The 26,818-nt window shown below is 37.6% G+C and overlaps 1 protein-coding gene across 1 annotated transcript in view; it reads right to left on the bottom strand.

Moving 5' to 3' along the window:
• TRHDE (thyrotropin releasing hormone degrading enzyme) overlaps window positions 1-26,818 on the bottom strand; it is a 431,921-nt gene that overhangs the window by 42,351 nt on the left and 362,752 nt on the right. The window contains exon 13 of the mRNA XM_081483982.1: window positions 1,062-1,209. Coding sequence (XP_081340108.1) covers window positions 1,062-1,209 — 148 coding nt within the window. The remainder of the gene's footprint in view (window positions 1-1,061; window positions 1,210-26,818) is intronic.

Below are 26,818 nucleotides of genomic sequence, written 5' to 3'. Positions count from 1 at the left end.
ACTTGTATGCATGTCTGCTGCAAAGGCAGACTAAAACAAAACTAATGACAATGAACAGTCAAGCCAAGATCATTCTCATTAAAAAAAGTATTAAAGCCAAGGTGCTTTCATGTAGGCTTAGGATAAAATAAAAAAAGCAACTCTTATGGACATCACACTGTTTAGATGACTCTAATAAACAGCTTTCATGTCCAAGCAATCTAGCCTCGAGTCATTTCAAATGCACAGGTTAATTAGCAGAACCAGTATGTTATAAATTAGAAGAATTTTATAAGACACAGAGCAGAGTCTTCAACTAAATAAAAGGAAAATAAATAATGCTCAATGGTGATAGGAGTTAACAGAGATACATTCTCACATGCAAAACTTCACTGGTGATAAGAAATTTTGGAATCAAAAGCTCATTAGCAGTACTTAACCCTAATGCTATTCAAAATGATTATTACATTAGATTAGGTGGTGTCAGCTGTGCAGTTTTGGTTTCAGTCCTTAAGCTTAGGAAATCTGGTCAGGTAACATCTTGGAATGTTTGTCATGTCTTCAGGTCTATTTGGATTATCTGTTGTTTGCTCTCCTATATCTCCTTGGACCCAATTATGAATGGGCTTTTTCTTCAATGTTGATCTTAACCTTGTTAATTAAGGAAGTGAATTGAATTTACTATGCCCTTTTGGATAAAAATAATGACTAAGAATCTTTACTGAAACTGTCTATATTCTGTGAAGATTTTGCATCCCTCTCCCAGGTTAAGTCCCTTGTGAACACAGAACCCTTTAACTCTAGGGAAGTAAGTTTGAACTTTAAGGATTTGTTATGTATATTTGTTCTTAAATTCTGAGGCACTTAAGCTTAACTGACACTTTTAGGCCAGAACAAAAAAGTAGCATGTATTACATTTCTTTCTTCAGAATTTGTCATTAGTGTCATATAGAAAATCAGAACAAAAATGATAACACAAATTAGAAGGAACTAAAGTAACTTGGGATCAAGTTGAACATAGTAGATAATGAGAAAACAGTTTATCTTCTGAAAAGAAGAAAGAAGAAAATGTATCTTTTTACATTGAAGATGTTGTATTTCTCCATGCGGTCCAGTAATTTATCTAGAGGATAAAGAGCTCTGCTGGCAGCATGCCAAGGAAGAAAATCCTTTTCCTCGGACAGGTATCTGATAACCTCCAGGGGAATATTCTGAGGCAAATACCCAGCTCTGCACAAAAAAATTTAATGTTAATTATATGCAGAAAAGATACATGATGAGGCAAAAATGAAGATTTTATGTATGCAAATAAAAGGCAGAAAGCAAGATTCATCACAGTATAAAGAAGCCATACTCAGAACTATACGAATAAAATTACTCACTTTTTAAATACAGTCCTACTTAGGATGCCAATGCCCCTTAATATATACAGAGTTAGAGAGTTAAAAATTTGCATGAACACAAAAATATCAGCATGCATGTTTTTAAAAAGGAAAGAATTGTGGAACTTGAATAAAATCAACTCTAGGTATTTTCCTTCAAGGAAACCATTCAGAGGTCACAAGTCATTGAAAATAATTAATTACTGAAATGAAATTCTGGTTCTCAATGCATTCGTTTTACTTTTCATGTAGTTCTGTGTAATGATATTTAATCCAGGTTGTCCTCAAAAGGATAATCAAATTAAAATAGCAACTTCCAGTTTTGACTGTATTTGTTACATTACCATACAAACATTTTTCAAAACTTCCTATTAAAAACAATTCTATCAATATAGCATCCATGAAGAAGAGCAGAGTTAGATTTAAAGTTTAAATTACAAAAATGTTAAAAAATAGACTCTTCCTCTTTATTATTTTCAATAGGTGCTGTGTCACCATGGGGACCAATGTCAGATTCTTTGGAAAATACGAAACAGTAGCTTTTAAAAACTGTCTGAACACATGCAGCCCACTTTTAAAGAGGGTATATTCAAAAAGAGATCCAAAAGAAGTGAATATCCCTACACTACAGTAGACTGCATAGAAAATCCTCACAAAGCAATATGAAAAGCAGTATGGAGTACGTTAAAAAATGGTCTTAGCCTTAATCTCCCTGATGCATACATAGGGTGACATTATGCATTTTGCTGATTTTTTACATTAATAATCAACTGAATATAGACTTCTAACACAGGGGACAGGTAAATATGAAAGCAAGCAAAGCCTGGTTATCTTCTTTACTTACATTTCACATCATTATTTTTTGTGGCATCACAAAATTAGATGGACTTTTTTATTTGTGTTTGGTAGAAGGTGGACAGAGAGGGAGCAAAGTCTTCTCATCTTCATTTCCAGCAAGTTTGCCAGATTATTTAGTCTTTACTAATGTGATAAGCAAAAACTACTCTATGCACAAATATTAACTTGCAGCTGTGTTTATAATGTTCATAATAAAAAACAACTCTGAAGATCCTGCTTCAGTTTTCTTTGGATTTAATAAACGAACATACATCATCACTCTAATGATTTTGATTCACTCTTGGCATAAGATCAACCAAAGCTAACACCTGACATAAATAAGAATGGTGAAAACAACCCTGAATTTCCACATTTCCATAAAATTCCCTGAAGTTTGTATGCTTTAGACTCCATCTAGATTTTGCCACTTTTCTTGTACAGTTTCTCTATTTTATACATCCTTACAAAAATAGCATGAAATTAGGCTAAAGCAATAGTAATTAAATAAGAAGCAAAACTTCATATTTTTGCTAATGTAGCATAATAAAACAGTTAAATTTTGCCTACAGGGGTTGTAAAAGTAATGATGTGGTTTTCTTCCTTAAGAATAACACAGCTTCCAATATTTCAGATTTCATAATTTGTTTTTCCGGAACTTTTAATCCTAGATATTAACTAGCATGGTGATCATAAATCTGCCTTTCTAAAATTATAAAATCTGCATGCCATGGATTAGATAATTTTACAGTTGAAGAAGATTTATCTAGAACCCATTATTCTTTTATTGAGGAAATAAGAAAAAATAATGTATTTTTTAAAAAAGAACATTTAGTAAGTAGCTAATTTATTAGGGTCCTTCAGATGAGTTTGGAAAATCAAGAAAAGTGTTTGGGTCTATTTTCTCACAAATTTAAACACACTATCTTTTGTCAGTTACAATTTATTGTGTATTATTTCTTCTTTATAAATGGATGGACATCTTTAAATGACTTATGTTTTGTGAGCAATATGACTACAGATAAAAAATATGACAAATAATGTTATGAACAGAGACTTGGTCTGGAAAAGAGAGCCTGAAACTGAGGAAGAGCCTGCAAGCCTGAGTGCTCGTTGTGCAATCAGACCCGTCCATCTCGCCACGCCTCACATTCCTTATCTGCGAAATAAGAAGGTTGAACTAGCTGATATCCTTTTCAGGTTTTGAAGCTAACCCTTTTATTCTAACCCACTTACCTATATTTTAGCCTGCTTAAAAAAATCATTACCACAACAGGGGCATAATGTGTTTACTTAAAATTTTGGAAAAAAATGCCTTTTCATTTTTATATCCCCCATTATTCAGCTGTTTGATATGTACAAGTCTTCTAAGAGTCAGAGCTTGAATCTGGGTTTTATAGGACATTTGACATAGTGTAAGAAAATTAGAGCAAAGCAAGCCTAAGAGAAATTTAAGTAATGACCAAGGCAAGTGAAGTATTCATTAAATCAAGAAATGGAGCAAGTTATGTTTTGAGTCCTTAAGGCAAAAATTGCTAACTGCGCACCAAAATCCATCCCCTCTTCCACTTCCTGGAATAAAGGATAATTCTCATTTCCTTGGTAGTTAGTTGTGGTCATGTGACTAAACTGTAGCCTATAGAATATTAGCATTCCTCACTGTCAAGATCAGCCCACAGACATCTTCATAGGTCCTCCATGTCTTTTTCTCTAAAATGAATCTCTCGAGTGACCTTGAATGGAACTCTTGTACCGAGCATGTGAGAAACCTACCTGGGTGTCTGAGTGACTGCATCCCCAGTACAGTTCTCATACCCCATTCTGTTACGTGTGCCAGAAGTACACTTTTACTGCTTTTTTTCTTAATCCAAATATATCTTTGGGTCTGTTTTTTAAAGCAATTAACCTTCTCTAATGCAGTCTTTAAATAGAATAAGAAACAGACTACCCTCAAATTGCCCTCATTTTGTGCTGTTACAAACATATGTAAGTAATTATCTACTATATAATTCAATAAACTTGCATTTAGCCTGCTAGTTCAAAATATGTAGCTATACTCAATTGGGTAAGAGGATAATCAACTTCATTACAAAATTAAGACTTGTAAGAGATAATGTTGGTGAATAAGTTACCTAGTTTAGATATGCATTTGTGTAATTGGCTGGTAATGATATGTGTGATTAGTACTACTGATAATGCAATCAATATAGGAGAAGTGTGTGGAATCCCAGTGAATGGAACACTACATTAGCTCAAAGTAATCAGCCCAGTAGGGAGCACACTTAGGGTCCTGACACTGAATGCAGTTTCCTTAAATTTGCATCATCACAGGGAAATGTTACTGATGGGGGGGCAAATTTTTAAAGAATAGTGCATGTGTTCTATTTTCCTCTTTTAGGAAGAAGCTGTAGATGATATTTATCTTCTCTACTATTGAGGTGAGGCTTGGCATGAGAAATTGGTTAGGAATCAAGACAATGGGATAAACATGTGAAAAGATGCTCAATATCAGTAATAATTAGTGGAAATCAAAACTAAAATGAGTTATCACCTCACACCAGTCAGAATGGCCATCATCAAAAAAATCTACAAACAAATAAATACCGGAGAGGGTGTGGAGAAAAGAGAACCCTCTTGCATTGTTGGTGGGAACGTAAATTGATATAGCCACTATGGAGAACAGCATGGAGATTTCTTAAAAAACTAGGAATAAATCTACCATATGACCCAATAATCCCACTACTGGGCATATAAGCTGAGGAAACCATAATTGAAAAAGATACATATACCCTAATGTTCATTGCAGCACTTTTCACAATAGCTCAGACATGGAAGCAACCTAGATGTCCATCAGCAGACAAATGGATAAGGAAATTGTAGTACATATATACAATGGAATATTACTCAGCTATAAAAAGGAACACATTTGAGTCAATTCTAATGAGGTGGATGAAACTGGAACCTATTATACAGAGTGAAGTAAGTCAGAAAGAGAAACACAAATACTGTATATTGATGCATATATATATGCAATTTAGAAAGATGGTACTAATGAACTTATTTGCAGGGCAACAATGGAGAAGCAGATATAGAGAACAGACTTATGGACACAGTAGTGGAAGGAGAGTGGGCCAAATTGAGAGAGTAGCATTGAAACATGCACATTACCATGTGTAAAATACATAGCTAGTGGGACGTTACTGTATAACACAGGGAGCTTAACCTGGTGCTCTGTGACGACCTAGAGGAGTGCGGCAGAGTGGGAGGTGGGAAGGAGGTTCAGGGAGAGGGGGGCATGTGTAACCTATGGCTGATCCATGTTGATGTATGGCTGAAACCACCACAACATTGTAAAGCAATCATCCTCCAATTAAAATAAATAGCTTTTAAAAAATCACTATGGGGAAGAGAGGCAAATGAGGGAAGTTTAAACAATGGATAAAAGATTGCCTGCATACACCTATACAGTTCTTCCTCCCATCCCTGTGTCTCTCCCAACACACACATACCTTCTGCTCTTCCTTCTCTAATTACTGGAGCTTGCAATGGGATATATCTTTAGGCATGCAAGAGGATATTTTATAAAGGAAGTACATTAAAATTAGACTATATTAACTGATGTTAAAATGCACTGACCTTAGCTGGCTTTGTTTTCACCTAAGATCTAAAACTACTTTTGAATTCCTGTGAATGTTAACTCTTAAATCTTCTGTGATAGGTGGCTTGCACACATAACCTATTTTACCATGAGTTTTCCTTAAAAGCCATTGGTTTCTGGGTGCTTGAAACTTAACGAAAAGTAAAAAGCACAACCTTCAGACTTTTCAGAGCATCATACTCCAGTCTTCATTAACTGAATATTCATTTAAAAACAATAAATAGCCTACTACATATCTCACCATACATGCAGAAGACACTATAACTGTCCCTTAGGGCATAGATTTTTTGAAGCAATTACTGAAATGCTTAATTAAGAAGCTTACTATTCTATCTACTATTCTTTGCTATTCATTATTGAAAGACTTTTATGTGCTCTTTGTGGAAAGATCCTATGGTGGAGACTGAAAACCCAACTTGTCCACAGAGCACCACAGAATGAAGAGGGAACTACACAGAGGAGGTATCTGTGCCAACCACAGGTCCTCATGGTCAGTTCCTAGAGAAAACAAAGATATGATTCAGGCATTGGCAAACTGTGGTCCACAGAGCCAAGAAGGAATTACAGTCGGTCCTTCACACCTATAGGTTCTGCATCAGTGGATTCAACCAACTGTGGATCAAAATATTTGAGAAAAAAAATTCCAAAATTCCAAAAAACAAAACTTGAATTCACTGCATGCTGGCAAATATAAACAAAGCAGTTACACCGTATTAGATATTATAAGTAATCTGGAGATTATTTAAAGTATCCTGGAGGAAGGGCATAGGTTATATACAAGTACTATGTATGCCATCTTGGGCTTTCCAGTTGGCACAGTGGTAAAGAACCTGCCTGCCAATGAAGGAGACACAGGTTTGATCCCTGGGTCAGGAAGATCCCCTGGAAGAGGAAATGGCAACCCACTCCAAGATTCTTGCCTGGGAAATCCCATGAACAGAGGAGCCTGGCAGGCTATAGTCCATGGAGTTGCAAAGAGTCAGACACGACTGAGTGACTGAGGATACACATATACACTATGCCATTTTATATAAGGGATCTGAGGATTTTGGTATCTGTGGGGGTTCTGAAGGCAATACCAGAGTATACCAAGAGACGGCTTACTTGCTTGTAGCCCCACAAAATTAGGAATGTGAAAAGTTGCACAAAAAGAGTTTTCATGGCCCCTTCTCCTCCTGCTCCTTTTCTTCTGGAAAGCCCACTTCCAAAACTGACTCAGGCACTTAGTTTATGATCTCACATACACTTTGATAACACCCGTATTCATAATAAGTATCATGTTATTAATCAGAATTTTATCCTAATACTACCTTTCTCACTCACTGAACTTAGATCGCTAAAGAAATGAAACCTGCTTTTTACCCATCTTTTTATACCCATAGCCTAATGCAGAATCTAGTTCAAAATAGACACTCAATAAACATACTCAAACTAAATTAAATCATGGCAATAATGTCAGTTCTTAAAAACAAGAACACTTTGTAAGTATATTAAAACAAACATTGCTACCATTTCTTAATTAAGCATTTTCTAAGATTAAATGATACCAGAGAAAATTCTGTCTGAGTGATCTTTGGAGTATTTTTGCTCATCTTGTTTACTGATGATACACATAATAGAAGACATGAAAGCCATTGCTATCTAGCCAATAGCTTTGAATAAACTAGTCTATAATAAAGTAAATCAGCCTTATAGCCAGTGAGAAAGCAGAGGTATTATACAACATCTCTGTTCTTTCTGATTAGCAAATGACTCCTACTCTCCTAGAAGTGTTATTACATAGCAGGTACTTAAATAAATTGAGAGAGAGGAATTAGGGATCTTTCTTCTGTTCAGTAAACTGACAAGGGTCAAACTACATGATCTCCTAGGTCCCTTCTTCAGTAAATACTTAATAATTAAAAATAAAACATACAAAAATAATTTTTGCAACTTGTATAGTTCCACCACCACCACCACAAACACAACCATCCTTTCTTTTCCACACACTTGTTTCTTCATTTCCAAACATAATTTCTCAAGAAATCAGTCATTATGTAAATATAGTGGGTCCTCTAGGCACTCAGTAATGTTCAGAAGCAAAGTCAATGTTTGGTCATTAGTTGGAAAAGCCAACAGATGTTAGCTATTTTCCCAAAAGTGAAAAAGTCTTTAGCTTTATGGTCAAAGTCAACTAATTTAGTTCATTTTACATTTTAGAAAACTATCAACTTAGCTAAGCTATCCTATATTGAGGGGGCTTCCCAGATGGCTCTGTGGTAAGAAATCTGCCCACCAATGCAAGAAACATGGATTCAATCCCTGGGTCGGGAAGATGCCCTGGAGGAGGAAATGGCAACCCACTTCAGTATTCTTGCCTGGAGAATTCCATGGACAGAGGAGCCTGGTAGGCTATTGCCCATGGGGTTGCAAGAGTCAGACATGGCTGAGCGACTGAGCACACACACACATCCTATATTGAGGAATTACTGTATTCCCTTGGTGGCTCAGATGGCAAAGAATCTGCCTCCAATGTGAGAGACCTGGGTTCAATCCGTGGGTTGGGAAGGTTCACTGGAGAAGGTAATGGCTACCCACTTCAGTATTCTGGCCTTGAGAATTCCATGGACTGCATATCCATGGGATTGCAAATAGTTGGACACAACTGAGCAATTTTCACTTCACCTATATGTTATGGAATGACAGTCTAAGTTTGTTTCAGTAGTCATGTACGGATGTGAGAGTTGGACGGTGAAGAAAGCTGAGCACCAAAGAATTGATGCTTTTGAACTGTGGTGTTGGAGAAGACTCTTGAGAGTCCCTTGGACTGCAAGAAGATCCAACCAGTCCATCCTAAAGGAGATCAGTCCTGGGTGTTCATCAGAAGGACTGATGTTGAAGCTGAAACTCCAATACTTTGGCCATCTCATGCGAAGAGTTGACTCATTGGAAAAGACCCTAATGCTGGGAAGGATTGGGGGCAGGAGGAGAAGGGGCTGACAGAGGATGAGATGGTTGGATGGCATCACTGACTTGATGGACATGGGTTTGGGTAAACTCCGGGAGTTGATGATGGACAGGGAGGCCTGGCGTGCTGTGATTCATGGGGTCGCAAAGAGTCGGACACGACTGAGCGACTGAACTGAACTGAATTGATTGTCCTTAAAAGCTTCAAGATCAGTTCTGTTATGTCCATTTTTTAGATTGTTATTATTCATTCACTGAGCGACTGAACAACAACATATATGTATAAACACATATATATATTGTCAAGTATACCTACACATATATGTATATTATATGTGTATACATGCACATATATATGCATATATACATTGTCTAGTATACATACATATACATACTGTCAAGTAGTTAAGTCACATGTGAATCTTTTGCGATCTCAAGGTCTGTAGCCCACCAGGCTCCTGTGTCCATGGGATTTCCAGGCAAGAATACTGGAGTGGGTTGCCATTTCCTTCTCCAGGGGATCTTCCTGACCCAGGGATTGAACCCTCATCTCCTGCATTAGTAGGCGGATTCTTTACCACTCAGCCACCAGGGAAGCGCTATATGTATATATATATTGGCTGCACTTTGCAGGATGTGGGATTTACATTCCCTGACTAGGGATTCAACCCTGTGCCCCCTTCAGTGAAAGTGTGGAATCTTAACCGCTAGACCACTTTTTTAAGATAGCTAAAACTTGTAGAAGAGAAGCACCTTGCCAAGCTCATTTGACTAATAAGTGACAGAGTTGGAATTCAAAGTCACAGCTGACAAGAAGCTCCCATGGTTCCCCTGCATGAGGTCCCCTCCCCAAATACCACTTTGGAATAGGGTTAAAGGCTTTCTTTCTCTCTTCCTTGAACATCTGTTTGCATGTCATAATCACAGCACTTATATTGCAGATGCTGTGCTGTGCTCAGGCATGTCTGACTCTTTGAGACCCGGTGGACTGTAGCCTGCCAGGCTCCTCTGTCTATGGGATTTCCCAGGCAAGGATACTGGAGTGGGTTGTCATGCCCTCCTCGCACATCCCAGACCAAAGCACAAATAAATACTTAATAAAATCTCAGTGCTATGAAGGGGAAGTAAGCAATATTAGGGAAAGGAGATTTATGGGGAAATGATTTAAATAGGGTGTTTAGGGAAAGGTCTCCCTGAGGATATCTGTATGAAGTGAGAGAATGGATTCCATAAATCTGGGAGGAGGGGAATTCTGACCCAGGAAACAGCAAGTTCAAGGTCCTGAGACAGGCACAAACTTGGGATCTTGAAAATAACACGAAGGACTCTGTGGATGAAACAGAATCAGCCTGAAACAAAGAGGAAGGCCTGAGGTTGCAGAGGTTGGTAGCACTAAACCATGACAGTTTTAATAAATAATAAGAGCTTCAGATCATTTTCCTATGGGTGATGAGAAGCCACCACAAGTTTTTGAGCTAGGAAATAGCATGATCTGATTTATGCTCTAAAAGGGTGACACTGACTGGAATAGAGAGCAAACTCAAATATGCCGTGTGGTCTTCCAAGAGAGGAGAAAGTGAAATATGATTTTCCAGTTGATCTCTCTCTTACTATATGGACTATATTCATGAGAGGTTTATAATCTAGTGAGTGAAACTGATGACATGAAAACAGACATAATGTTTTATTTTGTTTTTAAGATAGGTTATGAATGAGATTTGTTTTAGAAACAGTTTCTTATGCAGGTATAAGAAAAAAAATTCCAGAAGCTTATTCATGCTTTTTTTATTGCTGCTCAATTTGCTAAAAACAGCATCAGATGATATGGGAAGGTCACTGAGAATTCACTTAAACAAGAACACATTTTAAAAACACATATACTGTATATACAAGAAGTTGTATATTCCACTTTGAGTTAATTAGAAGGTTTATTCCAGAATTTAAATACAGAAAATAGCCTGAAAGAGCACCAGAAAAAGTTACCCACATAGCTTATAATTTCCATGGAAAATATTAATACAATGCTTAAAGCTGGTATGGAATCCTTTTTTCTAGGCAGTGAAATTTTCCAGTGTTCGACAGAGCCACATGGGACTGTAAAGAATAAAAAATTACAGCGTGATTTTGCAGAGTTTGAGTTTACTGACATCAGGATATCAAATCATTAATATGGACTGGAATGGGTGAATTTAACTCAGATGACCATTATATCTACTACTGTGGGCAGGAATCCCTTAGAAGAAATGGAGTAGCCATCATGGTCAACAAAAGAGTCCAAAATGCAGTACTTGGATGCAATCTCAAAAACGACAGAATGATCTCTGTTCGTTTCAAAGGCAAACCATCCTATATCACGGTAAGCCAAGTCTATGCCCCGACCAGTAACACTGAAGGAGCTGAACTTGAACGGTTCTATGAAGACCTACAAGACCTATTAGAACTAAAACCCAAAAAAGATGTCCTTTTCATTATAAGGGACTGGAATACAAAAGTAGGAAGTTAGGAAACACCTGGAGTAACAGGCAAACTTGGCCTTGGAGTACAGAATGAAGCAGGGCAAAGGCTAATAGAGTTTTGCCAAGAGAACCCACTGGTCATAGCAAACACCCCCTTCCAACAACACAAGAGAAGACTCCACACATGGACATCACCAGATGGCCAACACCAAAATCAGATTGATTATATTCTTTGTAGCCAAAGATGGAGAAGCTCTATACAGTCAGCAAAACAAGACCGGGAGCGGACTGTGGCTCAGATCATGAACTCCTTATTGCCAAATTCAGACTTAAATTGAAGAAAGTAGGGAAAACCACTAGACCATTCAGGTATGACCTAAATCAAATTCCTTATGATTATACAGTGGAGGTGAGAAATAGATTTAAGGGACTAGATCTGATAGACAGAGTGCCTGATGAATTATGGACAGAGGTTTGTGACATTGTACAGGAGACAGGGATCAAGACCATCTCCATGGAAAAGAAATGCAAAAAAGCAAAATGGCTGTCTGAGGAGGCCTTACAAATAGCTGGGAAAAGAAGAGAAGCAAAAAGCAAAGGAGAAAAGGAAAGATATTCCAATCTGAATGCAGAGTTCCAAAGAATAGCGAGGAGAGATAAGAAAGCCTTCTTCAGTGATCAGTGCAAAGAAATAGAGGAAAACAACAGAATGGGAAAGACTAGAGATCTCTTCAAGAAAAGTAGAGATACCAAGGGAACATTTCATGCAAAGATGGGCTCAATAAAGGACAGAAATGGTATGGACCTAATAGAAGCAGAAGATATTAAGAAGAGGTGGCAAGAATACACAGAAGACCTGTACAAAAAAAATCTTCACGACTCAGACAATCACGATGGTGTGATCACTCACCTACAACTAGACATCCTGGAATGTGAAGTAAAGTGAGCCTTAGAAAGAATCACTACGAACAAAGCTAGTGGAGGTGATGGAATTCCAGTTGAGCTATTTCAAATCCTGAAAGATAATGCTGTGAAAGTGCTGCACTCAATATGCCAGCAAATCTGGAAAACTCAGCAGTGGCCACAGGACTGGAAAAGGTCAGTTTTCATTCCAATCAGAAAGGCAATGCCAAAGAATGCTCAAACTACAGCACAATAGCACTCATCTCACACACTACTAAAGTAATGCACAAAATTCTCCAAGCCAGGCTTCAGCAATACGTGAACCATGAAATTCCAGATGTTCAAGCTGGTTTTAGAAAAGGCAGAGGAACCAGAGATCAAATTGCCAACATCCACTGGATAATCGAAAAAGCAAGAGAGTTCTACAAGAACATCTATTTCTGCTTTATTGACTATGCCAAAGTCTTTGACTGTGTGGATCACAATAAACTGTGGAAAATTCTGAAAGAGATAGGAATACCAGACCATCTGACCTGTCTCTTGAGAAACCTGTATGAGGTCAGGAAGCAACAGTTAGAACTGGACATGGAACAACAGACTGTTTCCAAATAGGAAAAGGAGTACGTCAAGGCTGTATATTGTCACCCTGCTTATTTAACTTATATGCAGAGTACATCATGAGAAATGCTGGGCTGGAAGAAATACAAGCTGGAATCAAGATTTCCAGGAGAAATATCAATAACCTCAGATATGCAGATGACACCACCCTTATGGAAGAAATTGAAGAAGAACTAAAGAGTCTCTTAATGAAAGTGAAAGAGGAGAGTGAAAAATTTGGCTTAAAGCTCAACATTCAGAAAACTAGGATCACAGTATCTGATCCCATCACCTCATGGGAAATAGATGGGAAAACAGTGCAAACAGTGTCAAGACTTTATTTTTTGGGCTCCAAAATCACTGCAGTTGGTGATTGCAGCCATGAAATTAAAAGACCCTTACTCCTTGGAAGGAAGGTTATGACCAACCTAGATAGCATATTGAAAAGCAGAGACATTACTCTGCCCACAAAGGTCCGTCTAGTCAAGGCTATGGTTTTTCCAGTGGTCATGTGTGGATGTGAGAGTTGGACTGTGAAGAAAGCTGAGTGCTGAAGAATTGATGCTTTTGAACTGTGTTGTTGGAGAAGACTCTTCAGAGTCCCTTGGACTGCAAGAAGATCCCACCAGTCCACCCTAGGGGAGATCAGTCCTGGATGTTCACTGGAAGGACTGATGTTGAAGCTGAAACTCCAATACTTGGCCACCTCATGCGAAGAGTTGACTCATTGGAAAAGACCCTAATGCTGGTAAGGATTGGGCGCAGGAGGAGAAGGGGATGAGGGGATGACAGAGAATGAGATGGCTGGATGTCATCACCGACTCGATGGACATGGATTTGGGTAGACTCCGGGAGTTGGTGATGGACAGGGAGGCCTGGCGTGCTGTGATTCATGGGGCTGCAAAGAGTCGGTCAAGACTGAGTGACTGAACTGAACCGAACTGAAAGGTCCATAGATCAGTGGAGCTTCTAACTTCCTACCTGGCTGCTTTTTTAGAAAAATGTGTGAATAATAGGAAACTAAGAAAGATAAAAATATCTCTTAAATGAAGGTACCCAAAAATAACTCAGTATATCCCCTCTTGTCTAAAATTTATGTCAACATTTTGCTTTTTATATAGATTTTATTACACTATATGTAAGTTTATATATTTAACTTAAAGTTATTTTCCATGCTTTTGGGAATTCCTCATAATTACTTTCAGATTACTTCAAGAATATTCTATTGGGAAGATAAGTGAAGCTCACCATTGTTGTGTATTTTGGGTATAAACATGTTTCACGTCTCAAGTAACAGAACTATGGACATCTTTGGGCACAACGTTTTTACATGGCCTGGATGATTTTCCTTGGGTGAAACACCCAAATTAGAATTCTCATGCTACAAGTTATAAAATATTATGGTTCTTGGTTAATCTGAGTTCATGTTTTCAGGCTTCATCCATCAGCAACTGATCTCAGACAAAGGAAAAATCCAGTGAGTCACTGTGGTGGCCCGTACTGAGTCACCACTCCCAATGCGCTAGTCCCTATGCCAAGTGCTACACATACATAACGTTATCCTCATGACAATCTTCTGAGGTGAGTACCATTAATATCCTCAACCTAGGGATCAAAACAGAGGCTCAAAAAAGTTACATAATCTCTCCAGGGTCATATTGCAAATAAGGGTAGTGCTGTTATTTGGATCCAATCTTGCACTCCGAGCCTGTGATATTCTTAACCACTATTCTGAAAGGCCTAAAATATAACTTTTTATTCCTTTTTCCACCTTCTAGCTAAAAAATTGAGTATCAGAATATGGGGGAAATCAAGTGGGAATCATCTCTGGGAGCCTTGAGAAAAACACAACATGAGAACTGATGTGGAAAGAGAGACTGGCTTGGTACATGACTGTGACTTTGAAATGGGAGCTTAGTGGACTCATTGTAGATATATCTTTTAGATTTTGGTCATTTGGGCCTCTTCTGCCAAAATCACTTTATTCATCACTGCCCCTCATTCCCTGGGTCCCTTTCATGTCTAATCTCTACAAGTCAAGGAACACCCACAGTTCAGACATTGGCCTGAAGAGATTAACTCTAGTTAGCAGCAACATACCTATCATGAAGATCATGCATTGCAATAACACTTTGCTTTCAGAAATATTATTGATAGAGGTAAAAACAACAGAGTACTAGAATATGGTCTAAAAAAGAAAGAGAGAGATAATCGCATAAAATTATGAGCTTTAATTTAAACAAGACGAAAAGTTTCAAATAACAGAAGATATTTTCCATATCAAAGTCTTCTGGGAAAAGGACAAGTTAAGGCTGTGGAAAGTGATTTGGGGTTCTTAATTCAGATTGAGAAGAAAGAAGGACTAGAATACTAGCCTACAAAGCATGGGAAAAACTGCTTTCTGGACAGGACTGTAGGGCACTGCTTGGATAGTCCACCTCATTTCAAAACCTCAACAAGAAAACTCAAAATCAAGGCAACCCCACCCCCAGGGTGTGCACAGAGGTACTGCTACACACATGTGGCCCCTACAACTCCTTATGTCATTTTCTAGGTAGACTGCTGAGGTCTAACTTTTAGACTGATACAAAATTAAGCAAGAAGATATAGTCCAAAAAGTGGATGTATTGGGGGGGGGGGGGAATGCTTTTGAGAGTGTAATCAAGCCATGCAAAAGAGTGATGACTCAGTAGGGAGGCTTTTTAGAAGAGGAACCAAAAGTGAACTCTCCGTGAAATCTAAAAGGACTGCAACAAGAGTGAAGTAATAGCATCCCATTTAATCCACGCTCTGCAGCCAACTTGAAGAAGCTCCTGGCCAAAGTTAGACATTTTGAGTATCAAAAAGAATAAAAAACTGCAATGGATTTAAACTCATCAAATATACTTAAATCCAGAGGTCAAAATGGTACTCAACTAAAGCAAAACAAAACAAAATAATTGGTCACTATGGAGAGAACTGGCTCATTATGCCAGAGAATTGGCTCATTATTTTTTATGCCAAAATATGCAGGAAAACGATCAGGCATTTCCCCTGTCTTTTCTTAAGAACTGTATCACTGGGTCACCAAATAGTAAAGGAGAGCGGAGAGCAAGTTTCTCCTTGAAAAGCTATTTCTTTTATAATCAGAAAAGAAAAGAATGGATCGCCATTTGCAAGTTCTAGTGACTTATTAGAGCTGCAAGTCACAAAAAAAGAGACTACTCTTTATTTTATGTGTTCATATAGAGTCAACTCTGAAGCTAACTTGCTAAAAGGCCTTAAATCAAGCTTCTAGTTTGATTACCAATTTATAAGTGATAGAGAACACAGAGGATCATATAAAAATGCAGAGTAGGGACGCAATCACCAAAATCCACACTGTCGGAAATCATATAGGACAAACAACCTCATGCTTTATCAAATATTTTTTTAAGGTGAAGAAGAAAATCAATAGTTTAAAAGAGATTTAAAAATATCAACCAACCACAGCATAGTAATATTATTTGGATCTTAATTCATACAAACTAAAAAAAAATATAGCATTTATGACACAACTGGAAATTTGAACACTTTCTGAATATTTGAATTTTTATTTGGTTTTACCGAGCAGCTTGAAGAATCTCAATTCCCCTAGCAGGGATTGAAACCAGCTCATGGCAGTGAAAACTCTGGATCCCAACACCTAGGAACTCCCCCTGAATATTTGATATTATAGAGGAAGTACTAATTTTAGGTCATTATGTTTAATAATGTCATTTTTTAAGATATACATAGTGAAAATTATTTTGAGAAAATGATTTGATGCCTAGACTTCAAAATAGTATGAAAGTTTGGTTGGGAACATAGATGAAGCAAGACTGATGAGTTAATAATTGCTAATACAGAGCAATGTATATAGGGGCTTTGATACATAGCTATAGTGGTTTTTATATACATTTGAAATTCTTCGTAATAAATACTTAAAAAAATAACTGAAGTAAGAACTAAGTTTTATTTATCTGTGTAGCCCCAGTGTACATCATAAAACCTTCACATTGCAAATTGCTTAAAAATATTTGCTGAATAGCGAACTTCAAGGAAGGCAACATATTCATTCTCAGTTTCGTTCTTAACAAATGGGAGCAACAGTATTTTTTACCTTCCAGGGTCATTGTGAGGATTAAAGGAGGAGAAATAGAAGAGTAGTTTGTTCACCATAAAGTGTCACACACAAACGTGGAAAGCCTTCAGGCTGAAGAACTAGAACCCAATTCAACAATCACTTGTCCTGCATTTGTATTCTGACCTTGATTTGTTTCTTACAATGAGCCACTAAATTCATGGATAGATCCCAGCACATTTATTTTCCCCTTAGGGACAAAGTACCAAATGGTAGTGTAATTGCCAAGGGAAAATTATTACTCTGTTCTGAATTATTTCCATCATAAATCCAAAAACAGTCAAACAGGCTCTATCACAAAAACAACAGGGTTGCTATACAGTGATGAGAACCCCACGTACAAGTGCCCCATAAATCCGAGAGTATCACGACCCTCCAAAGGCGTCTGAAACATGTATTTAAATCAGAAGGGGGAAGCCAGGCTGGCAGCATGTTGGTCAACACCATTTAAACAATGAAAATGAGGTGATTCACTTAGCTGTCAGCTAGAGAAATGTCCTGTCACTTGACTTATGTAGACTGTACAACATGTGACAAGCATTTTGTTTTTCTTTACATGTTTTCTGTTACATCAAAGGAAAAAAATCTTTTCATTTGGCAATGATAACAGTCATCCACATTTCTCTTAAATTCAATCATTACTGCTTCTAGCATGTCAAGGAAACCATTTCAAGCAACAATAGTGAATGAGAGAAAAGGGAGTGAGAAGGACACAAGTTCTGTTCCTGTTATGCATTTTCTCCTCTAATCTTAGTAAAAGATACTCATTTTTACTTATGGAGAAATGAAATATCTAACCTAATTCTTTATGATTTAAAGTGATATTTTCCTGCCTCTCATAACATTATACCCTATCCCAAATTAAAGGTAAGAGCCACTCAATGCCATTGCAGACGAAATGCGGAAGGTAAAAATACCTTTTATTACCAATGAGATAGAAAAGGGATTTCTACTATATAATTCATTATATAGAAAAAAGGATTAATATCTTGGAAAAAAATAGTTAGATAGTTGCGGCCCCTTGAAATCACAACTTAGGGAAGCAGGAATGTTAGCGAGATTTTTGATAATTGGTCTCAATCATAAAAATGCTAAATGATAATTTGAAGAAAGGACAAAGCTAAATAAACTTGCTGAGCCACAAGGAGTACAAGAGTCAATGAGAATGAAGAGTATTAACAGTATAAAGAAACAAGGCAATCAATTTATTTGAGAATTTATACCAAAAGGAATTTTAGATTTGAGGACATATTCAATTCTCGGAATTAAAGCATATTGAAATAATTTGAAAACAGCTATCAGGTATATGGACTATATCACATGGACCAAAACCTTGTCTAACTCAGTGAAACTATGAGCCATGCCATGTAGGGCCACCCAAGATGGATGGTCATGGTAGAGAGTTCTGACAAAATGTGGTCTACTGGAGAAGGGAATGGCAAACCTTGAGAACCTCATGAACAGTATGAAAAGGCAAAAAGATAGGACACTGAAAGATGAACTCCCCAGATCGGTAGGTGCCCAATATGCTACTAGAGATCAGTGGAGAAATAACTCCAGAAAGAATAAAGAGAGCCAAAGTGAAAACAACACCCAGTTGTGGATGTGACTGGTAATGGAAGCAAGGTCCGATGCGTCAAGAGCAATATTGCATAGGAACCTGGAATGTTAGGTCCATGAATCAAGGCAAGTTGGAAGCAGTCAAACAGGAGATGGCAAGAATGAACATCATTTTAGGAATCAGCAAATTAAAATGGACTGGAATGGGTGAATTTAACTCAGATGACTATTAGATCTACTACTGTGGGCAGGAATCCCTTTGAAGAAATGGAGTAGCCATCATAGTCAACAAAAGAATGCAAAATGCAGTACTTGGATGCAATCTCAAAAACGACAGAATAATCTCTGTTCGTTTCAAAGGCAAAACATTCAATATCATGGTAATCCAAGTCTATGTCCCGACCAGCAATGCTGAAGAAGCTGAAGTTGAACGGTTCTATGAAGACTTACAAGACCTTCTAGAACTAACAACCAAAAAAGATGTCCTATTCATTATAGGGGACTGGAATGCAAAAGTAGGAAGTCAAGAGATACCTGGAATAACAGGCAAATTTGGCTTTGGAGTACAGAATGAAGCAAGGCAAAGGCTAATAGAGTTTTGCCAAGAGAACGCACAGGTCATAGCCAACACCCTCTTCCAACAACACATGAGAAGACTCTACACATAGACATCACCAGATGGTCAACACCGAAATCAGATTGATTATATTCTTTGCAGCCAAAGATGGAGAAGCTCTATACAGTCAGCAAAAACAAGACCGGGAGTAGACTGTGGCTCAGATCATGAACTCCTTATTGCCAAATTCAGACTTAAACAGAAGAAAGTAGGGAAAACCACTAGATCATTCAAGTATGACCTAAATCAAATCCCATATGATTATACAGTGGAAGTGAGAACGAGATTTAAGCAACTAGATCTGATAGACAGAGAGCTTGATGAACTATGGATGGAAGTTCGTGACATTGTACAGGAGACAGGGGGCAAGACTATCCCCAAAAAAAGAAATGCAAAAAAGCAAAATGGCTGTCTGAGGAGGCCTTGCAAATAGCTATGAAAAGAAGAGAAGCAAAAAGCAAAGGAGAAAAGGTAAGATATACCCATTTGAATGCAGAATTCGAAAGAAGAGCAAGGAGAGATAAGAAAGCCTTCTTCTGGGATCAGTGCAAAGAAATAGAGGAAAACAATAGAATGGGAAAGACTAGAGATCTCTTCAAGAAAATTAAAGATACCAAGGGAACATTTCCTGTAAAGATGGGCTCAATAAAGGACAGAAATAGAATGGACCTAATAGAAGCAGAAGATATTAAGAAGAGGTGGCAAGAATACATGGAAGAACTGTACAAAAAAGATCTAGGTGATCACTCACCTAGAGCCAGACATCCTAGAATGCGAAGTCAAGTGGGCCTTAGGAAACATCAGTACGAACAAAACTAGTGAAGGTTATGGAATTCCAGTTGAGCTATTTCAAATTCTAAAAGATGATGCTGTTAAAGTGCTACACTCAATATGCCAGCAAATTTGGAAAACTCAGCAGTGGCCACAGGACTGGAAAAGGTCAGTTTTCATTCCAATCCCAAAGAAAGGCAATGTGAAAGAATGTTCAAACTACCACACAATTGCACTCATCTCACTCTCTAGCAAAGTAATGCTCAAAATTCTCCAAGTCAGGCTTCAACAATATGTGGACCATGAACTTCCAGATGTTCAAACTGGAAAGTCAGTGGAACGAGAGATCAAATTGTCAACATTTGTTGGATCATTGAAAAAGCAAGAGAGTTCCAGGAAAACATCTATTTTTGCTTTATTGACTATGCCTTTGACTGTGTCAGTTAAGTTCAGTTCAGTCGCTCAGTCGTGTCCGACTCTTTGCGACCCCATGAATTGCAGCACGCCAGGCCTCTCTGTCCATCACCAACTCCCGGAGTCTACACAATAAACTGTGAAAAATTCTGAAAGAGATGGAATACCAGACCACCTGACCTGTCTCTTGAGAAATCTGTATGAGGTCAGGAAGCAACAGTTAGAACTGGACATGGAACAACAGACTGGTTCCAAATAGGAAAAGGAGTACATCAAGGTTTTATATTGTCACCGTGCTTATTTAACTTATATGCAGAGTACATCATGAGAAACTCTGGGCTGAAAGAAGCACAGGCTAGAATCAAGATTGCTGGGAAAAGTATCAATAACCTCAGATATGCAGATGACACCACCCCTATGGCAGAAAGTGAAGAAGAACTAAAGGGCCTCTTGATGATCGTGAAAGAGGAGAGTGAAAAATTTGGCTTAAAGCTCCACATTCAGAAAACAAAGATCACGGCCTCCGGTCCCATCACTTCATGGCAAATAGATGGAGAAACAGTGGAAACAGTGGCTCACTTTACTTTTTTGGGGGCTCCAAAATCACTGCAGATGGTGACTGCAGCCATGAAATTAAAAGATGCTTACTCCTTTGGGGAAAAGTTATGACCAACCTAGTCAGCATATTAAAAAGCAGAGACATTACTTTGCCAACAAATGTCCGTCTAGTCAAGGCTATGGTTTTTCTGGTGGTCATGTATGGATGTGAGAGTTGGACTATAAAGAAAGCTGAGCACTGAAGAATTGATGCTTTTGAACTGTGGTGTTGGAGAAGACTCTTGAGAGTCCCTTGGACTGCAAGGAGACCCAACCAGCCCATCCTAAAAGAGATCAGTCCTGGGTGTTCATTGGAAGGACTGATGTTGAATTTGAAACTCCAACATTTGGCCACCTGATGCAAAGAGTTGACTCATTTGAAAAGACCCTGATGCTGGGAAAGATTGAAGGCAGGAGGAGAAGGGCATGACAGAGGATGAGACGGTTGGATGGCATCACCGACTCAATGGACATAAATTTGAGTAAATTCCAGGAGTTGGTGATGGACAGGGAGGCCTGGTGTGCTGCACTCCATGGGGTTGCAAACAGTCGGAGACGACTGAGTGACTGAACTGAACAGCCTGAACAGCTATATATTACAACAGAAAAACTTTGTCCTTTGGGACATTAATTTGCAGACAATTTATAAAACCTCCAGAGACAGATGTTAGGGCAATGAAAGACTTCCCAGATGGTGGTAGTGGTAAAGAACCTGCCTGACAACACAGGAGATGTTAAGAGATATGGTTTTGATACCTGAGTCTGGAAGATCCACTGGAGGAAGGCACAGCAACCCACTTCACTATTCTTGCCTGGTAAATTCCATGGACAGAGGAGCCTGGCAGGCTTCAGTCCATGGGGTTGGACAGAATCCGAGATGACTGAAGTCAACTCAGCATGCACAGAATAGCTACATTGTTCTCTTTTGTCTAAATTTTAGCTAAAATTTCCGTGTCACAAAAAGTCCTGAATATATGGTATTTACATAGAAATATTTAATTAATCTAGATCTCCAACTCAGAAATATATGACCTTAGCCTTTCCTTGATTTTCTTTAATGTTGATGATGTTTAAAAAAAAAAAAAAAAACTTGGGAAAAGTACTGATAATAATGTTCTAACCCCTTAATGATAATTAGCAATTAGAGGATATTAACGGTATAGATTTACTGTGTTCTAACAATGACACTCATTAATTTTAATAGTCCTATAGTTAAGTCCTTGCTTATCCTCTGAAAATTGACCCTTCATGACCACTTATAGGAAGTAATTTTTAAAACTTGAAGCATCAATGAAAACACAAACAATACCAAAAACTGTTAGCTAATTCACAGCAAACATATACATACATACATATATATATATATATATTATTTTAAAATACTATTACATATATTTTTACAAGAATAATATATTTTAAATGTTTTCTATTTTGCTAAAATGATCACATATAGTTCAACATTATTGAAATTCAAAGTGATATACAATTGTAAAAATTAGAAATATTTCTCCAGTAAGAGAACCACTTTTATGAGAAGATAATTCTGAAATCTTAATTTAATGAAAGTCATTATCATTATTATTTAATGTACAATTATTATACAATAATAATTTTTGTAAGAATCATATATCAATATTAAAAAGTAAAAATGTAGGTGAAAATATGAGAAAGCGACAAAATCTTTAAAGGAATTTATTGAGTTTTAGAAAAATGACAGAAAGCTGGGACACTCCATAAATATAATACACTTTAAAAATGAGCACTTCCTCCAGGGAGATTGGCACAACACTGTAAATCAACTATATATCAATAAAAAAATTAAACAATTAAAAAATAAACTTACACTTGCTACTCTTTTCTTTCAGAAGGAATTCATCCCCACTAAACTATATTAAAATAATTTTTTCTATGGATTTATCCATAGTTAAATCTTTAGCCATTGAATCCCTGATAAGGAAAAACGAGAAAATCATGAGACTCATATTTTCTACTAACTCGTATGTCCCTTCTGGATTTTTAATTGTTGAATTATGTTTAAGTTTTCTTGGTTTAAAGATTTGCCTTCTATTTTGCAACCTTCATTTTCTTGTTTCCTTTGTTCCACATTCATGGGGATTCAAGACATACCACCATTTTTTTGCAGTCAAAGGGTGCTTTGTATTTTATCCAGTGAAATATTCTTTGCTTATAGAAATGTGAGCCAGTCTGAATTTTCCACTTTCTAGGTAACCTGTATAATTTTTAAAGCCCAAGGTTTTCACCCAAATATGTCTTAATATTTGGGTGTAAGTTTTTTCCTTAAGCACAGGGTACTATTTCAATCTGCATATTCACATCTTTACTGTAAGAGAGTTTACTCTTTCTATATATTCAATTTTTTTTTCATTTGCTTTCTTCTTCATAAACATTAAGTGCACACATACACACATATACCAATACACAAACATGCTGAATGTCTCTTGTTTACATTACAATTTTCTGTGTTTTTTTTCCATTTCATTTATCTCAGTTATCTCAAGATTATTCTCCACATCATTCCTGAATATGTTTGTCCCTATGTCTGTAATTTTTACTGTAATATGGCTTTCTTTCTTGTAATGCCAGATCACTTTCATTCCTTTTGCTGCTTTATCTCTTTTACTCTTTTTGTGTGTTTTCTTTAAAGTCTTGCTTCAAAAGAAACCACATGTCTGTTTTCATTCTTAGAAATCACACGATGAGAATATTTGAATTTTTTGCTTGATGTAGTTCTTCTGTTGTTATTCTTAACTATCTTTCCTATGGTACTTTTCTATAGCTCTATGGCTTTCAGAGCCAGATCCTGGAATGCTAAGTCAAGTGGGCTTTAGGAAGCATCACAACAAACAAAGCTAGTGGAGGTGATGGAATTCCAGTTGAGCTATTTCAAATCCTAAAAGATGATGCTGTGAAAGTGCCACACTCAATATGCCAGCAAATTTGGAAAACTCAGCAGTGGCCACAGGACTAGAAAAGGTCAGTTTTCATTCCAATCCCAAAGAAAGGCAATGCCAGTTCAAACTACCACACAATTGCACTCATCTCACATGCAAGCCAAGTAATGCTCAAAATTCTCCAAGCCAGGCTTCAACAGTACATGAACCGTGAACTTCCAGATGTTCAAATTGGTTTTAGAAAAGGCAGAGGAACCAGAGATCAAATTGCCAACACTCATTGGATCATTGAAAAAGCAAGAGAATTCAGAAAAACATCTACTTTTGCTTTATTGACTACACCAAAGCTTTTGACTGTGTGAATCACAATAAACTGTGGAAAAATCTTAAAGAGATGGGAATACCAGACCACCTGACCTGCCTCTTGAGAAATCTGTATGCAGGTCAAGAAGAAACAGTTAGAACTGGACATGGAACAACAGTCTGGTTCCAAATCAGGAAAGGAGTACGTCAGGGCTGTATATTGTCATCCTCCTTATTTAACTTATATGCAGAGTACATCATGCAAAATGCCAGGCTGGATGAATCACAAGCTGGAATCAAGATTGCCAGGAGAAATATCAATAACCGCAGATATGCAGATGACACCACCCTTATGGCAGAAAGCAATGAACAAAAGGGCTTCTTGATGAAAGTGAAAGAGGAGAGTGAAAAGGTTGGCTTAAAACTCAACATTCAGAAAACTAAGATCATGGCATCTGGTCCCATCACTTCATGGCAAATAGATGGGGAAACAGTGGAAACAGTGACAGACTTTATTTTGGGGAGCTCCAAAATCACTGCAGATGGTGACTGCAGCCATGAAACTAAAAGATGCTTGCTCCTTGGAAGAAAAGCTATGACCAAACTAGACAGCATTTTAAAAAACAGAGACATTACTTTACCAACAAAGGTCCATCTACTCAAAGCTATGGTTTTTTCAGTAGTCATGTATGGATGTGAGAGTTGGACTATAAAAAAAGCTGAGAGCTGAAAAATTGATGTTTTTGAAGTGTGGTGTTGGAGAAGACTCTTGAGAGTCCCTTTGAAGAGATCAAACCTATCTTTCCTAAACGAAATCAGTCCTGAACATTCATTGGAAGGACTGATACTAAAGCTGAAACTCCAATACTTTGGCTGACTGATGCAAAGAACCAACTCATTGGAAAAGACCCTGATGCTGGGAAGGATTGAAGGCGGGAGGAGAAGGGAACAACAGAGGATGAGATGGTTGGATGGCATCACCGACGCAATGGACATGAGTTGAGTAGGCTCCAGGTGTTGGTGATGGACAGGGAAGCCTGGCATGCTGAAGTCCATGAGGTCGCAAAGAGTCGGACATGACTGAATGACTGAACTGAACTGATGGATTTCAGGCTGGTGTATATTTAAATTTCACTTATATTTGAAAGGGGTGGTCCTATCTAGCAGAAGTAGTTGCTAATAGATTATAACTTAAGAGCCATCATGGTGAATAGACTGAAACAGTAGTTTACTTTTGTGTTGCTGTTATTTCAGACCTGGTTCTAATCAAATCAGTGGTTCCATCTGTTTAGGGGTATATTTCTGCGGCAGCGTCACATTTCAAAATTTTCCAGAGAGCTGTGTGATTCATAGTTCAACCTTGCATAGTGAAGGTACTTGTTGTGGCGATTTAGCATTTAATTGTTTCTCACCAGCTGTCTCAATTAATGGTTGCTAAGCCGATTGCCATATACATTTCTTTCCCACCCCACTATTTCTTTCCTCTGTTTCCTTCAAAAACTGGGAGTTTGCATGTCTTCTCTTTCAGGCCTGAATTTGTTTTCTGATCTTCCATGTAGAGAAGGATTCAGCGATGTAACTCATCATTCCTCCAGATTCCATTAATCCAAATAAAGCAGTCTCTTTATATATGTGCCTTTCATTTTTATAGATTTCTGTGTCCCACAGAGGTTCTGTAAATACTTTCATACATTTTCAGAATCTTTCTGTGTTTGGGCCCATAATTCATTGTATTTGTCAGTCATTCTTTTTTTTTTTCTTCCTTTTTTTGGTTGTTGGCAGTTGGTGTTGAGGAAGCAGGGAGATATATAAATATGTATATATATTTATATGTATGTATGTATATTTCATTTCCTTCAACTGAACATCTTTTTTCTAAAAAGCCATAATAAGCAAACAAAAACTGGTCCTGCTAATCTGGCTCTTGAAAATATCATGTAGAAGCCAACGTTCTCATGTATTTCCAGTAGCATATTCAATTGGTATCTGTGTATTACTCAGCTTGCTCTTGACCAGATCAATTTCATTTTTTCTCCCGAGGACATAAAAAGATTTTATTTACCTGATTCCCTCACAATTAGGAATTACCACGTAATTGACTTCTACCAAAAGGAAATAGGCATATCCAGACTGGCATCTTAAAGCTTATTGTGTATTTCTCCCTGTCTCATTCTGTCCTGTTGGAATAGAGTCAAATCCAAGTTCACCAAGGACCTACTTGTTAAGGATAACAACCCTTGGCCTACTTGATAGTAAGTCTTTTCAAATAGAAATACAACTCAGGGTATGAGCCTGAAAGTCTAGTTCTCCTTTTGAAGGCTGAAGAACTTGAGATAATCCCCAATATGTCAAAGAAATATAAGAGACCTGAGAACTAAGTCTCTAAGATATTGTTGTGGTGGGGACTCACATAAGAAGTTGCCAGAAAAAAATAAGAAGGCTACTAAGGTTTCAAGAGGGCTCTGCTTTCAAAGACGCTACAATCTTAGACTAAAAGCATGTGTAACCGTTTAAGACTTGAAACAACCTTTAGGCATCAACCTTCTACATGCTTGGAAGTGGGATGGCAACACCGCGTGTGCCCAAGGGAGGTGTATGCCCACCACTCATCTCACATATGGTCATGAAGATGATGGGAAGGGAAGAGTCTCTCACAGGGCAGATCCAGAGGCTACTAAGAGAAACTGACCAGGAAGCTATGCTCAAAAAGTAAAATCAGAACTGAATTAAGAAATTGTTTTCATCCCCA

This window comes from Giraffa tippelskirchi, chromosome 4, assembly GCF_054371585.1.
Source record: "Giraffa tippelskirchi isolate mGirTip1 chromosome 4, T2T-mGirTip1v1.2.pri, whole genome shotgun sequence".
Taxonomy (NCBI): domain Eukaryota; kingdom Metazoa; phylum Chordata; class Mammalia; order Artiodactyla; family Giraffidae; genus Giraffa; species Giraffa tippelskirchi.
This window is presented reverse-complemented; position numbering and strand designations above follow the sequence as displayed.